The sequence below is a fragment of the Pollicipes pollicipes genome, unplaced genomic scaffold (genome assembly GCF_011947565.3).
Source record: "Pollicipes pollicipes isolate AB1234 unplaced genomic scaffold, Ppol_2.1 Scaffold_4740;HRSCAF=5597_pilon_pilon_pilon, whole genome shotgun sequence".
Taxonomy (NCBI): Eukaryota; Metazoa; Arthropoda; class Thecostraca; order Pollicipedomorpha; family Pollicipedidae; genus Pollicipes; species Pollicipes pollicipes.
The window spans coordinates 4,329,361-4,346,201 of record NW_023596545.1 but is presented as its reverse complement, the minus strand read 5'-3'; the positions used below and the strand labels follow the sequence as shown (position 1 = coordinate 4,346,201).

General features: G+C 53.7%; 1 protein-coding gene across 1 annotated transcript; it reads right to left on the bottom strand.

Moving 5' to 3' along the window:
* Positions 1-9,010: 9,010 nt before the first annotated feature.
* Positions 9,011-11,597, bottom strand: LOC119098916 (putative DNA primase large subunit). Its single transcript, XM_037221962.1, has 4 exons — positions 11,485-11,597; positions 10,685-10,844; positions 9,961-9,997; positions 9,011-9,024 (listed from the first exon to the last, which is right to left on the bottom strand). Exons 1-4 carry the CDS (start codon positions 11,595-11,597, stop codon positions 9,011-9,013), a joined length of 324 nt encoding a protein of 107 aa, XP_037077857.1.
* Between the last annotated feature and the right edge of the window lie 5,244 nt (positions 11,598-16,841).

The window sequence follows — 16,841 nt, the reverse complement described above, 5'->3', positions numbered from 1 at the left end:
GTGATTGGAACGTTGCTTTGTAGCCCACCTTCTGGATGTTGTTTTTGTTGGAGCGATCCGTTGTTTCGGGGCTTGTTCGCAGTGTACGTAAGGAGGTTGTGCAGCCACGTGCCATTTTCCCACAAATTGGTGAGCTTGGGTGCTGGAGTCCAGTGCTTCGGATCGTTTCGCGAGGATGTACGATAGTGTAAAACGCATTTAGATCACGATTTAAGAATTGCACATGCGTCGTACGTCAACTGCGTCAGATGTAAGCCGGAAGCCATAACATTGCATAAGATGGAGTCAAATTAAGGAAGACATGGGCTGGTGATGGACGAACGGTGCAGTATAACCTCTCAAATGGAGTCAAATTATAGGAAGACATGGCTGGTGATGGACGAACGGTGCGTATAACCTCTCAAAATGGAGTACAAATAAGGAAAACATGGCTGGTGATGGACGAACGGTGCAGTATAACCTCTCAAATGGTCATGTCATCAAACCGCGTCAGTCGGCCGATTAGCACGTGGCTACAGGGATATTTCATTAGGATCGATAGAATTAATTATATATAGTTCATGGAGTTTGCACGTACAACAAGGGACTACCAATACCACTGATGGCCCCGGCAGTGCTGCAATCGTGGAAGAAGACTGTAGCGAGGCAGGCAGGCGAAAACGAAGGAACCAGGGCCGCTCCAATACAAATAGCCTAACCTTTTCCGTTCGAACATTACAAGTGCTGAATAGTAAAGGTGGCGTAGCGCCCTAGGGGTGTCGGGCATGGGTAGCATTTGCTTCATTAGCCTATACTCTGTGTATGCAAACACAGCACGGTCATGAGGAAGCGCCTGCCGCTGCTAGAGACGCCAGTGTGCCGGTGCGTCCGGCCGTGCCGTCAGTCTGGCTAGTCTGGCGCCGTCCGTCTTTCCCGTCTGGCGTGCCGTCAGTCCTGGCTGGTCTGGCGCCCCATCAGTCTTGCCCGTCTGGCGTGCGGTCGGTCTGACTCGTCTGGCGCTCCATCAGTCTGGCTCGTCCTGGCGCGCCATCAGCCTGGCTAGTCTGGCGCGCCGTCAGTCTGGCAGCCGTCAGTCTTGCCCGTCTGCGTGCCGTCAGTCTGGCTAGTCTGGCGCGCCGTCAGTCTTGCTCCGTCTGGTGGTCCATCAGTCTGGCTCGTCTGGCGCGCCGTCAGTTTGGCCCGTCCATGCTGTGCCGGCGTCCTCTTCAGGATGCGCTCTGTAGGCTAATGAGCAGGTCTGGTATATGCATCTTCTCAATACATGGAGTTGTAAGCCTCACAGCTGACTTGGCCACAGAAAGCGGTCAGCTGGCCGTAGGGAGAGGGGGAGGCTGCTGAAAAATACGTGCGTATGGATTCCGAGTCGGCCAATTTGGGACGCACAGTGTATGCATATATGTATGCATGCTATATGTCACGTGCCACCCAAACATTTCCACATCAAATCCTAAAGCAAACGTTGATGTGAGGGGTGGCGCCTGAGTTACTAGCCCTCACTCGATCACAAAATCGGCTAGCCGGTATCTGCAAGTCCCCGGTTGGTGGCTAGGGGATTGCAAGACTGGTTAGCGATAACCTACCGATAGGCAAGCTATCTTTTGAAGCATGTTTCATTTCAAATCAGAGGGCTGTTGAAGTAAGCAATCTTTTTGTCAAGTCGCTCGGTGATTTAGGTCAGGCTCTTCGTGTCGGGATGCAGTACAAAGATGAAATCATGAATATGACTCATGTAATAGGTTTTATATTGGTCGTGTATTCATTTAAACGTCACGCATCGGCTTATCATAAAATCATTCTCAAACATCTATGATTTGTCGTACACGATAGTTGTATGCATGTTTGATGATTTGACTGAAAAATTGATAGTGTAGTTATCACTATTATCACTATCGTTATATCCCGTGAAATAAGTTTGGTACGCGTCAGATACACGCCATAAGCGAGAACATGTCTTAAGTAAGAACTGTTTCAAGTTTCCGAAGTATTGGGGGGGTCAGCGTTCCAGGTTTTACCTACGACATGTTCTCGATAGGCCGTGATTTGGGTGTACCAAGCTTATTTCACTTGATGTAAGGTCTTTTTTTAATCTAATCATCGAATATTTGTGAAGCGATCGTATACGACACATTATGTCTACGAATGATATTGTGATAAGCCGAAACGCAATGTTAAGTGAATATACGACCAGTATATGACCTATTATGTAAGTAATACTGGTGCTTTGATTTTTGGACAGTATCCCGACACGAAAAAGCTGGATCAGGATCATCAAACTTCAACATCACACCATCATATTAAGCGGAAGTCGAACAATGCCGTGGAGCGGACCAGACCCAGGCTTGCTCTTCCGTCGCCCCACCCCTAGTGGGTGCCGCTGCCTTGCCCGCCTGTGATACCGATGACCTGAGGTGCGCCAGAGCGCCCGCCGACTCAACTGCGGTACCGTGTCCCTGGCTGAGTCTGGACCGTTGTCCGCAGAGCGGCGCGCGACAGCGCGGTTCTTCTGCCAGTACTGCGGCGCCAGCTTCAGCATGAACTGGCTACGCCGGACGCCACGAGAGCTCCGTTCACGAGCGGCGCCACAGCGTGCGCTGCCAGATCTGCCAGAAGGTCTTCTTCCGAAGGACAACATGCGAGAACACGTGCGCAGCGTGCACCGCGCGCAGATATGATGGCCGCGTGATGCGCATGATGGCCACGTGATTCACGTGATGGCCACGGACGCCGCGTGATGGCCACGGATGCCGCGTGCCGCCTGATGGCCACGGACGCCGCGTGATGACTACGGACGCCACGTGCCGCCTGATGGCCACGGACGCCGCGTGATGCGCGTGATGCCGCAGACGCCGCGTGATGGCCACGGACGGCCGCGTGCCGCCTGATGGCCACGGACGCCGCGTGCCGCCTGATGGCCGCGGACGCCGCCTGATGGCCACGGACGCTGCGTGCCGCCTGATGGCCGAGGACGCCGCGTGATGGCCACGGACGCCGCGTGCCGCCTGATGGCCACGGACGTCGCGTGCCGCCTGAATGGCCGAGCACGACGCATGCTCGCGTGATGGCTGGGTGCGTTGCGTGCTGGTACGGTGCGCCGCGTGTCGGCGTGCTGGTGTGATGGCTGCGGGCAGGACGGTGTGAGGACGGCTCCTGTATCGGAGCCGACACTGCTGTCGCTGGGGTCTTCTGACTCCCGTTGGGCCGGCTTTCCGACTCCGTCGAAGGGAAACGCCGACGCACGTAAATACAAGCTGATCGGCGAGATCTCCGCGTGGCGGAGAGCGCGCCAGCGCTAGGCAGTGTGAGCGACGTACATTACCCTCAATGCAGAGGCAAGATGGATGGCCTGGCGCGGTTTGTCTAAATATTTGCTGCTCTGATTGGGCGTCCCGTGAGAACGCCACGACCTTTTATTACAGGGCGGATGTTTTTCAGTTCCGGTGTCGCTTCGTCCGTGTCCTCGGTACTGAACAATCATTACATGCGACCTACAGTTCTCGTAGCTTTTTGTCTGGGTTACATTACAATATGCTGCGTCCACTCATCACATCAGGTTGATCTCTCATCGCAACAGCTGACGTGGTGGCATGACGCCGTTACAAACTGCAGTGTTTGTTGTTTTTACGATTAGGGTCGTCTGTGCATACGTGCGCTTCAAATAGCAACGCCATGCATGGCTCAAAACCAAGGCGTCATTTTGTATAAATTAATATGGGCACAGCCAACGGTCCTTAAGCCTAACGTCCTTCAGATGTCTTTTGAATTGAATAATCTGCTTTATTCTGATCGACGACCATTTTGGGGTTTAATTTGTGTTCTCATTTATCAAATAATGGAATGGATAGTGGTCATGTACAAAACATGTACATGCACAACAAAACATGTACAACATAATGTGTCAGCTGGGTCAACAAACAGTTGGAAAGGACGTCAATCGTCACTCGGGATAGTCTGCCGCAGCAAAATTGCCGCGAAAGACTCTGTTCAACTAACCTAACCTAAGCTAACCTAACCTAACCTAACCTAACCTAACAAAAAGACTCTGTGACTAGCCGAGGCCAGGCCTGCATGCAGGAGATTGCTGTGGGGGAGGGGACGGACCGCTCAAAAGCTTCAGTGAAAACCTATTTGAGCGCGCCACAGACGAGCTAAAACAATTCCATGACGTTTGAAGTATGTTAAACCTTTGATGATGTTTAACCAAGGGTCAGATGTGATGAAATAAGTTCACTTACAACTGTTGGTATACTTTTAAGTGGAAAATGCTGCTCTAGGCAACACAAAGTCTCTGATAAGTAAATATTATATATATATATATATATATATATATATATATATATATATGTCATCGCACCTCGCTCCGATATCATGAGTGGGGTGCGATGACTCAGTAGGCTAATTCCCAATAGGAACTGTTACATGCCTGTTACTTTATCGGCAAAAACAAATGGCATGACTTTTGCCAGCGTACTCTGTTCAGTCGTGCTGCGCTCCTTTCCGTTTACCGTCCGAGGTAGAGCATTCTGTCACCACGAATTTTAGGTAGCAGTTCATCTGCAGGTACGACCTGGATCAGGTGTGTTCCAATCCATCTGCAGGTCGACCTGGATCAGGTGTGTTCTAATGGAGCCGCGAAGCAGGACTGCGTTCTGGGAAGAGCGCAATGGAATGGCCATTATCTCCCAAAATGCACTGGCTTTCCCGGTAGTCAACATTTCTCTGAATGTCCTTGCGTGGTATGAAGTGACCTCTTTCCACCTTACAAAGACCCTATTCCCGACAGCTTCCTCTGCAGCGGATCACCTCAGCTGTGGCTTCTGTCACTGTTAGCCTAAATGTGGATCGCTGAACTGGCTCCAATTTTCGGAGCGGTGTCTGCTACAAACCCATTATTCTCAACTTCCTGCGAGGGCTTAGTTTTTCACCAGGCATGGTTGTACGCAGAGTTCTTTCCACGGGTCTCTCTCCTCATAATTAGGACACCTATTTTATCAGCGAGACTTGCTGCGGTTTTGTCGACCCACGAAGTGCATTTATTCAGTTGATTTTGCGGCCTGACTGTTGACGACTCCAATGAAAATCAGCTTGCGTTTTAACAATAATACGCTGTTTGAAACATTCCAACGCTTCGAAAACGTACCGGGCCAGGCCGCGGCTCACGAGATCCAACACTGGCCACCACCAAGGACGGATCCAGAGATGAAAGGGTCTTTCCTTCTCCCCCCCCCCTCAAAGATCGCAAAATTATGATTTGGCCCCCAAAAAAACGGCTGGACGTGTGCTGTTATGTGTATGCACCGTCATGATTCCAAAACCAGTTGCGCAACTGTCTCGTTTTGCCACTGCTGGAGCAGTGAACTGTGTCAACAGTTAACGTTGTGCATACATACGTCTGTGTCAGCATCTGTGCATACCCGCAGCTTATGATGGCTGCGGTTCTAACATGGTAGTTCATTTGGTGGCGAATGGTTAATCCGTTATCACAATGACATTTCGAGAAGTGACTTAAATCGCTATTCCGTTAGACTTAGTCTTCAGTGACCCGTTTACCTCATCATCGCGCTGAGTCTATATATATATATATATATATATATATATATATATATGTATGTATGTATGTATATATATATATATATATATATATATATATATATATATATGTATATATAGCTCATATAGTCGTCGCTCTTTATATTCTAAAGTTTCGAGATCATGTCTCATCGTCCGAGAAGACCGAATGGCACAAAAAATAAGTTTTGAGTTTTGGTGGCAATGAAATGACATCTGCCCATAAACAAGACGCAAAACCTTTACGGAAAATTTTCTCTCGATATGTTAAAGATAAAAACGACCACAAAATAGACATCGTCACTAAGAAAATCTCCAACTTTCTTATGAGAAACAGCCCAGACAAACCCGACAAACTAAAATGCACCAGTGTAGTGTATCAACTCAAATGCGACATCGAAGGCTGCAAACGTCGTTCCATACACTACATTGGTGTGAGCACGACACTCTCACGGCGCCTGACAATGCACTTACATGACGGGTCACCTCTGGACACATGTGACGCGAACACGACAGGACATTGACGCGACAACAACTGACAGACAACACTGGCATTTTACGGACGTGCAATGGCAGAAGATGCCTTCAAATTTGGGAAAGTATGTTCATTAACGAACTCTCTCCAGCCCTAAACAAATTCTTGCACAGCTCTTGAACTATTTGGTGACGAGCGGTGAGCACTACTGATGTGATTATGACAATAATGTTCTCATTGTGCTTGTGGTTTTCCCATTATGGGTGTATTTTAGATCTATCAAAGTGAAAATAGGATTCTGTCTTACTTCAATTAGTCATGCTTCATTTCTGTTCTCCGTACCAAAAGATGTTTGCGAATAGCAAAGCACAATTTTTATCCCGTGAAACTGAAAACTAATTTCTATGCCATTCAGTCTTCTCCGACGATGGGGTAGGATCCCGAAACGTTAGAATGTATATATATATATATATAACGTTAATATATATATATATATATATTAACATATGTCTGCGTGTGGGTGCGAGAGCCACTAGGTGTTTCAAATGACATTCTGCAGTTTCCCCCCCCCCCCCCCCCCAAAAGCCTAGATCCGCCCCTGGTCACCACCCGTCAGCAGCTTTGTGGCAGTTATCGGGCCTTTCGAATCGATTCGCTAATCGCCAGCAAGCTTACGGCCGCAGCCACACAAATGACTATAAGTCGTTACAGTCGTGCGATCCGCTTCGGATATTTGTTCTAATACACGAGAGGACATTGTGTCATCAGCACCACACGTTCGAAATGCCACAGCTTTGCCGGGTTCGGCTTTCGAATATAGATTTAAGCAGCTTGAAGTTCCCGTCGTGTTTTGTGCGAACAGCCGCACTGTTAAATTCTTTTGTGTTGAAGGATCTCGTCTCGCGCCCTCATTGCAGACCACAGCAAATATGGGTTTTTTTGGACATTTTCTGGCCGTTTTAAAGTGTCTGACATCGTGATCTCATCTCAGAACTATAGTTACCGCTGGGATAGTTCCGCGTGCGACCGTGCTGGTCATAAAAAGGTTTGTGCTCTGTTCCACTGACGCTTTCCGTGAAGATGATCACTCGGCTCAGATGCAGCGAAGAACCACGCAAGCTACGATGAGGATAATACGCAGACAGGCATTATATATTGATGGAAATGTAGATACATCTCTTGTCCAGGGTTGTGCATGTTGCTGCCCGTATAGGTCAAACAACCAAATTACGGGACTCGGGTTAAGATCGATGACCCAAAAACAAACGTCCGCCTTTTTCTCATCCATGGTGAGTGAGATTTCGCGCCATGACGCACCCTTATGTCAATGGGCACGAGTTTGCAAGTCAATCGACACTTCTGATATCTTCCGTCACTACAACTGACCATGGCGCGGCAATGTTGAATATGTGCCGATTGGCATGCATCGCCCTGCAATTCATTTAGCACCACCACAAACGTGAGTTGCCATCGGCGACAGCGCGCCGCGGATCAGGCCCGGCAGGACTTGAGGCGAACCCCCGGGCAGACTGCAAACCCAACCTGCTCACGGTCACGGCACGTTCGAAGCCGTCTACCCGATGCTGACGCATTGCCAGTGGACTTTTTCAGTTGCTCTCGTTCCAGCCGGCATTTAATGTAGTGTGCTAGACCGGCGCGCGTGTGGGCAACGGGGGATGGAACTGTCCACAAGACGTCCAGGTGCTGGAGGTCTTCGTGAGTCCGGACCCCACCTGATTTCTAGCAAATCAACGCCGGAGTTGTTTAAGCCTGTGGAGTGCACTTGACACCCCGAATGTTCGGAATGTTCAGACCCCTTCCCCCGCTGAGTGCACGTCATCCACATCAAACCCATTGATGGCCGTCACGCAACGCGTACTTAAACAGTTGCAGCTTGTTTAGGTGGGTATTCATACGGCTGAAAGACGGTAAAGAAAGGCCGCGCGTATCGTAGGTAGGCCGCGTGAAAGGCTGGCAGTGGAGCGCAAATAGCCATTGTAGTTGACACGCCAGTAGCGAACAGAGCCTAGTAATACAATTTCGCCTAACATCTGGAGAAACGTAGCATTGAACATACCGGTGGCTTGAGGGACGCATTAATTGAATTCGCAAGCCTCCAGCGCGAGTGTCTACTGATGCCATGGCTGATGTGTTGCCCGCGGATCACAATCCAAGCAGGAAGTTCGCGCATTCCGCGTCATTAACAGGATATGGCACGGGTGATCAACCATTTGCTACCCACCCAACCAGCCGTCTTTTTCCACCAATGTGTGAAGAGTGGGCCGGTGTTCGGCCGTTACAAAAGCCAATCCTGGGGCAAGCCGTCCACCTGACCTGACTGTGAGCTCAACACCAACCGCTCGCACACCCCAACGTGCGTCAGCTGGCGACGCTGGCACCTCTGACCGGCGTGTACCGTCCGTCCCCAGGGCAGCGCGCCGGCGAGCCGCTCTCGTGCAAGTACTGCGGCGCCTCGTTCAGCGTGAACTGGCGACGGCGGCGTCACGAGAAGTCCATGCACGAGCTGCGCAACAACCTGCAGTGTAGCCACTGCCCACGGCTGTTCTCCCGCCTTGACAACCTGCGCGGTCACATGCAGCGCATGCACCGCGGGATGATGTGATGCCGGCCGGGCAGCCCGCCGACCCCGGTCCGGCCGTACCACTGCTGCCGACGTCGGTCCGGCCGTACCACTGCTGCAGACCGCGGTCCGGCCTTACCACTGCTGCCGACCACAGTCCGGCCGTACCACTGCTGCCGACGTCGGTCCGGCCGTATCACTGCTGCCGACCGCGGTCCGGCCGTACCACTGCTGCCGACGTCGGTCCGGCCGTACCACTGCTGCCGACCGCGGTCCGGCCGCACCACCGCTGTCGGTCGAGGGACCGGTAGACGGTGCCAGCCTGCTCCGTGGGTTACAGCGAGACGCGGATAGATCCGAGCTACTGCCTACCATACCGGCTGTCTGGGCTAGGCCATCAGCCCTTGTGGAGACAAGTGGGGCCAGACTGACGCGTACGGTCCCAGCATGTGATCCCGGCGCGTACAGCTCGTTACGAGGTGGTCCCCTCATCTAACCGCGGGCGTGACGCGCGTCCTAACGGTCTACTAACTAACTAACATCCAGTCGGGCATCCTAACACTTGCTTGCTTTTGGGCTGAGGCTAAGAGGTTTCTGATTTATTTCAGCACCCTATCTTTTCCCAACGATTTGCAGACTTTGAGCCTGTCGCATTATGATGTCGCAAATGAGGTCGCAAATGAAGTGGTGTTGTGTTGTGTGTGTATGACTGCTCCCCAACACGACACATATCTGAGTCGAACAACTGGCAACACGATATTTCGATGCAAAACAAATGTCAGCATGCATAATACCACGTGGTTACATCATAAATAGCACACCAGGCGCGTTCAGCATCCGCTTACACAGATATCACAACCGTCTGCTCTGTCGAAGCTGCCCCGTTCCGTCCACTGCTCCAGCACGTCCCGAAAGAACTCGCTGGGTTTGGAGAAGGGTTTGAGAGCGCTCAACGACTCGGTGAGATCGTGATCAGCCCCGGGCACAGCATGCACTACACTGGCTGCCGCCCGTGCCGGCCCCAGCGACCCCTGCTGCAGTCTAGCCCTTCCCGCGGCGACCGCACAGCGCCGGCCGGCGCCGCCGGGGCCGTTCAGCCCCCAGTCCGGCGCCGCCTGAGCCTCGCTTCCCGCGCCGCTCTGCTCGCCCGGTCCGCGCGGGTCTGGCGGCCGGCGGGCGGCGGGCGCCGCGCGCCGCTGCAGGAGGCGCTGGTAGCGCTGGCAGGCGGCGCGCGGGTCGGCGCGGCCGGCCAGCAGCGGCGCCGCCTCGGCCGCCGACAGTCGGCCGGCGCCCGTCAGCAGCCGTTCCAGCGGCGCCGCGTCGAACCCGACGAACGGACAGCCGCCGCAGGAGGCCAGAGACTCGCCGGCGCGCTCCTACAGCGGGGGGAGAGGGGTCAGAGGCGGCCGACCGGACGGCGGGTCAGACGGTGCCACGTGCACCGTCTGGCCACGTGAACACGGGTATATGAGGAGCACGACAGAAGCCGACGAGAGGGTACCATGAACTAGGAATCAAACGCCGAACGGATCAGAGAAACCATATTGCAAAAAGATCGCACACGCACGCACGCACGCACGCACGCGCGCACGCACGCACGCGCGCACGCACGCACGCACGCACGCACGCACACACACACACACATACACACACACACACACACACACACACACACACACACACACACACACACACACACACACACACACACACACACACACACACACACACACACACACCGCAGCTGCACAGTTCAATCAACACATGCCAGGTTACTAGCGTCCCCCAGAAAGGAGTATCATGAAATCCGCACCTCAACCTTCAATGGAGCTCAGTTTTACAGCGCACTCCACCATCCCAAGTCGACCAAGCGCCTCCCACCAGTGGTTGTTTCCATGCCGATCTTAAGACTCGATCTGGTCTTCAGATAACTTATATTTACACTGAGGACACATACAACACGTTGCTCCAACACATTGCCCTGCTGGCCTCCGTGGGCGGGCAGCGGAACGTTGTCCCACTCCCCCCTCCCTCCCTTCCTCCGTCCACTCCCTCCCTCTCACCTGCAGTGTCTCACAAGAATGGCTGTCGCACGGCCAGCGGCGGCCCTCGAGACCGTACATGTGTCGCACGCTGTACACGTACCGCCTCTGGCAGCGCGCCCATGTGTGCGTGCAGACCGAGCCGTCGCCGGTCGGGCGCGAGTACTCCCGCTGCCAGAACCTGTACACATGAGCGGAGCTGAAGGCGACGGTGTGACGATCAGGCGGCGGCCGACGGCAGCTCACATCTGACAGCTGTTCGGCGGAGATGACACTCCCGCAATCTAAAGACACCACCCAACGATTTCAGCTGAGCTGTTTTCTGATTCTCTTCCCCCCAAATCAGAATCAATGACAAAGTTGAACTAGAATATATTTGGTATCGGTACGTTCCGATGCACACGTTATGACAGCACGTGCACTTCGTCTAACATGGTTGTCAATGCTAAGTTTATTGTCAAAATTGAATCATTCTGACGATCTTCATGGCGTGTAACGATACTGGGCAGAGTTCATATCCAAGCCAAACAAACAGCCCGCTGAAGAAAACATTTCGGCATAAATTTGCGCCCGACCGTTGCCCTGAGACACACAAAGTGACAGCTGAGCACGGACTCAACGGGCGCTGCTGGACCGACCCGACCCGACCCAACCCAACCTGACCTGACCTGAACCGATCCGACCCAACCCACACGCCCAACCCAACCCACACACCCAACCCAACCCAACCCGACCCGACCTGACCCTCCGCCACCCTCCGCCGCCCACGAGTGCCGTCGGCACCCCAGCCAGACGAGCACCGCTGCCGGCCGGCCACCCACCTGAGGTTCTCCTCCAGCGGCAGACCAGCGTCCTTGAGGAAGAGGCTGAGCGCGACGCGGTCGCGGTGCGGCAGCCTGTGCCGGCGGCGCAGCTCTGCGTGCAGCGCCAGCATGCAGGGCGGTAGCAGCGGCGCCGCGGCGTCCAGCCGGCGCAGCGTCAGCGCCGCCGCCGGCCGGGCGGAGGCGGGTGGCGAGAGGAGGCGTGCCCGCAGCCGCGCCAGCAGCGGCAGCAGGCGACCGTCGACGGCCGACCGCGGCGTCGCCAGCCGCAGCGCCGCCTCCTGCAGGCAGCCGAGCGCCGCCGCCGTCTGGTGGCAGCGCACCAGCGCGTGGCCGGCCGAAAGCGAGACTGCCCGCGCCGCCACCAGGGGCGCCACCAGCGCGAACGGCACTGCAACGCAGCAGGCAGCTCGGTGAGGCGGCTGGGCGAGCCCCCTCTGCAGGCCCGGATCTCCAGCAGAGTTGAGCGACCCGAGACGTGCGCGCGTCTTGTGACGAGCACAAGTCAGTGACGCCCAGTCCACCAACAGACACGATACATTTTTGACATGGGTGTGCAAAACTGCAACGCCTACTCAAGACTGGCAAAAGTAATCCCGTAACAGGGTGTCCCAGCTTTATTCAACTTGTGCCTAACATGCTAGTTGATACACGATCTAACAGGACGCCGATGAACGCAGGTCAAAGCGTCGAGCTCAGACAAGGCACCTAATGTTTGCTTGAAACCACCGCTTAACCAGCACCAGGCATGCCAATGATCGATTGCTGTCAACATAACAACCAATAACTCACAACTTATTTCTTGTCACGATAAAACTGGACAGGAAATCAAAACCCGAATTATCATCATGTTGCTCCCAACAGTGCTGAAACAGGTAAAGGAGATTGTGCATATTTGGGATCTTTGGTAGAACTCAACAACATGGCTGAGGTACCGTCGTCGGTGCTGACAAAATACGCAGCATGAAATGTATGTATGTGTAAAGATAGGAAATATGCACGCAAATGTATTTTTCTAAAATGCGCGTCAGATCTATTTTCCTCAAACGTCCCCAGATATTGTCTGGCTCGCCTCTGTTTCCTTTCAATTTCGGAAGGCTATTGCCCAAATCATTTTTTTATTTTCGATGTCTGCTAGCTATCCACAAAAAGGAGATTTTATTGTTTTGTTCACTCTAAAACTCTACCATGCGATCTCCAAGTCATCAGAAAAATGTGCATTTCTATACATCAGAAATCTGACCTACTGGGCAACGCACAACAAACCACACTAATAATGTAATATGCAACAATACACTCTTTTATGTTGATGTAAAAATTTGGCGTAGTCCAGCCCTTCAGAAAAATAAGCGCCAAGTAATGGCAGCATTTCACGCGAACGTAGTGAATCACCGTTCAAGTTATCTCGCTTAGGCGTGGCTCGACGAGCTCATTAGGCCGCGGGGGATTTCTAAGATCGCTAATATTACGCTATTACCTGACGGATCTGTATCACTTTTAAACATTTCATGGAATGTCTAAAGAGCGTTGGGATTTTAAATAAAGCCTCACCGAACCGATCATATAACATTGTATACAATTGTTTGGCTGCGAATGCCCGATCCAAGCTAAATTATCATTCATTGTGCTTGCGCGTCATAGGAAAAACTAGCTTCAAGTCTATACATAAACCGTTGCTTGTTTGCTTTTCGCATGCACGTGGTTTTCATCTAACTTTTGGCGGCGACTCCCGTTTTCATTTGTTTCCTCTTCATTGTCACCCGATTTGCCAGCTTTCAACTCCGCAACCGTATTCACGCTGTCAGTATCTCGAGTTCCACTCCATTCGTGAGTCGGCGTGAAACTGCCCGTCGGGGCCCTCAGCCTCCCGCAGCCTAGCTGGAACACTTGCCTGTCGAGGCCCTCAGCCTCCCGCAGCCTAGCTGGAACACCTGCCTGTCGGGGCCCTCAGCCTCCCGCAGCCTACCTGGAACACCTGCCTGTCGAGGCCCTCAGTCTCCCGCAGCCTAGCTGGAACACCTGCCTGTCGGGGCCCTCAGCCTCCCGCAGCCTAGCTGGAACACCTGCCTGTCGAGGCCCTCAGTCTCCCGCAGCCTAGCTGGAACACCTGCCTGTCGGGGCCCTCAGCCTCCCGCAGCCTAGCTGGAACACCTGCCTGTCGAGGCCCTCAGCCTGCCGCAGCCTAGCTGGAACACCTGCATGTCGAGGCCCTCAGCCTCCCGCAGCCAGCTGGAACACCTGCCTGTCGAGGCCTTTAGCCTCCCGCAGCCTAGCAGGAACACCTGCCTGTCGAGGCCCTCAGCCTCCCGCAGCCTAGCTGGAACACCTGCCTGTCGAGGCCCTTAGCCTCCCGCAGCCTAGCTGGAACACCTGCCTGTCGAGGCCCTCAGCCTCCCGCAGCCTAGCTGGAACACCTGCCTGTCGAGGCCCTCAGCCTCCCGCAGCCTAGCTGGAACACCTGCCTGTCGAGGCCCTTAGCCTCCCGCAGCCTAGCTGGAACACCTGCCTGTCGAGGCCCTCAGCCTCCCGCAGCCTAGCTGGAACACCTGCCTGTCGAGGCCCTTAGCCTCCCGCAGCTTAGCTGGAACACCTGCCTGTCGAGGCCCTCGGCCTACCGCGGACTAGCTGGAGCAGCTGCCTGTCGAGGCCCTTAGCCTCCCGCAGGCCAGCTGGAGCAGCTGCCTGTCGAGGTCCTTAGCCTCCCGCAGCCTAGCTGGAACACCTGCCTGTCGAGGCCCTTAGCCTCCCGCAGCCTAGCTGGAACACCTGCGTGTCGAGGCCCTTAGCCTCCCGCAGCCTAGCTGGAACACCTGCCTGTCGAGGCCCTTAGCCTCCCGCAGCCTAGCTGGAACACCTGCCTGTCGAGGCCCTCAGCCTCCCGCGGCCTAGCTGGAGCAGCTGCCTGTCGAGGCCCTTAGCCTCCCGCAGCCCAGCTGGAGCAGCTGCCTGCCAAGGCCCTTAGCTACCGGTAGCCAAGCTGAAGCAGCTACCTGCCGAGGCCGATAGTTGCCGTGGATCAGCACAAAATTTTCTCTTAGCGGGATCAACCAAATAGTTCCCAAATGCTAACCTTAGCCGGATCAACACAAATGCTTCGCAGATGCTTCTCCCAGCCGTATCAATACAAATGCTTCTCTCAGCTGGATCAACGCAAATGCTTCTGTTAGCTGGATCGGCACAAACGCGGCGCTCTTCAGCGCCAGAGCGACGCTGAAGGATACGATCTTCCGGATGATGACTGCAAGCTCACAAAGGTGCGTTTCGGAAGGCGTTAGCAGGGAGCCCCTCTGGAGTCGCTCCGAAAAACATCCTGAGTGGTTTAGCCCGTCGATCTGGGCCACCCGTGATCCATCGATTAACTGGTTCGGCGCCTAAGTTGGCATGGCTGACGGGTCATAACTCGACGCTCGCCCATTTCCTAATAACGGGAACGACTGAGCCGCTCCAACTGCGTTATCGCCACACCGCTGCAATCGCTTTATCATTCACGGCGGTATTTGCCAACTGTCGATCGAGAGTTCTTGTGATGTCAAGGTAAACAGCACGACGGCGTACGTCTGTGGACATTACATTAATGGCCCGAGAGGCTTCAGGTGTGTGAAGTAAGTCAGGAGGCCTTCGGCCAGGGGGTATGGCAACGGCGACTTTCTAATGTTACATGAAACGCCAGTGTCACATGAGACGCCTGGCTGATCCCTAAAATAGCGGATTACTCCAAACGCTCACGACATTTAAAACCGAGTCAGACAAGCTGGCTGCATCCGTCCTCTTTGACCAGGCCTTGCGCATTGGGAAATTGTTAGAAATTGTTAAAGTTTTATGTTGTACCAATAAGGACAAAGTTGTAGCCCATTTGCCAGTAGTGGATACAATTGGCACTTAGTGTCACGACTAACATTTCGTAATCAAGTATGGCTGTGTGATAATGTCACGTTGGCGTGCATTTAATTTATGGGGCCACATGCGACGAAGCTGAGCTATGATAGTAACACCTTTTTCCTAATATCATGATTGCCCAACTCCATCAAAGATGGCGAAATGAATTCGAGTCGCTAAGTGCGCTCGCCATTTTCCAATGACGCCAGTGGTCGGTGTTTGTGTTTGTGTCGGTCGGTCGGTGTGGCGTCGTCAGTGGTCGGCGTTTGCGGCCGCACTTAAGGTCAGGTGTGACGTCAGAGCATGGGACCGACCCGGCCGGGCATCGAAGCGCGTCAAGTCTTCGCCGCGAAAACTCTATCGCTGGACTGGGATCCCACGGTCGGATCGTGAGGCCACGGCTCATGCAGGAAGCACCACTTAGCGTGGGCTAAATGGTGTTAAGAAATTTATACAATGAAAGGTTCGGGCTTCGGACCAAATCTTTTCTTTCAGATGTCACATTTCATCTGCTCTTCTAGCTAAAGCAGGATAAAAGTTAGGTAGGTTATCTTGTTCAAGTAGTATCAGCTCAATAATTATGGGAAATTATCAATACATTCCACTGACCATTGCTAAATTCCAGTTCATATATCCCACTGAAACCAATGATCGTCAAGCCAATGCGTGGTGCACTCGTCGAAGGGATCTTTTTTCTTTTGTTATACTTTTTTCTTGGGGGATGCTGAATCCGAGCGGTAAAAACATGTCGAAACGGGACACTTTCAGAATGACCTCGCATGTCACGCATGTGGTGAACCAAGCATTTGAATCCAACGGCAAGCGGACGGTGGGCTCTGTTGTACCGATCTGAGTAACTATGTGGGCCGCGGGCCACTGAAGCTCCGTGTGTGTTCCCCTTACAACAAAAAGCGGTGAGGAATTAGAGAGGACATTCAGCTTAGCTACAAAACCGAAATAAAAACGCTGCTCAATGTGACCCTTTGCGATTAGAACACGAGGAAGCACTGGTAAAATTGACGATCGTTTTTACCAATAAACAACAGAGAAAACACAAACCACTATCCATAAGTTACCACTTTTCCCTTTACCACTACTCTGAACTTCAGGCCCAGCGCGAGGTGTCACCGCGTGTTGAGCGCCCTACCTCTGACCACCGGGTGCTGGCAGTCCGGGGGCAGGCCGGCCCCGGCCGCGCTCGGCGCGTGCTCCGCCAGGTGCAGCTCGGCGGCGCAGGCCACCGACACCAGCGAGTCGAGCAGGCGGCGCTCAGCGCCGTCGGCGAGGGCGGCGCGCAGGCGGCGCGCGCCGTCCGCAGCGTGCCGCAGGGTGTCGCCCAGCTCGACGGCCGGCATCAGCTGTAGCCGGAACCGGAGCAGGCGCCGCTCGCCCACCTCCACCAGCGCCCGCAGCCGCGCGCACTGCTCGCTCAGCAGTCTGCCGACGCGTCCCGTGTTACACGACCTATTACAGGCGGCAGT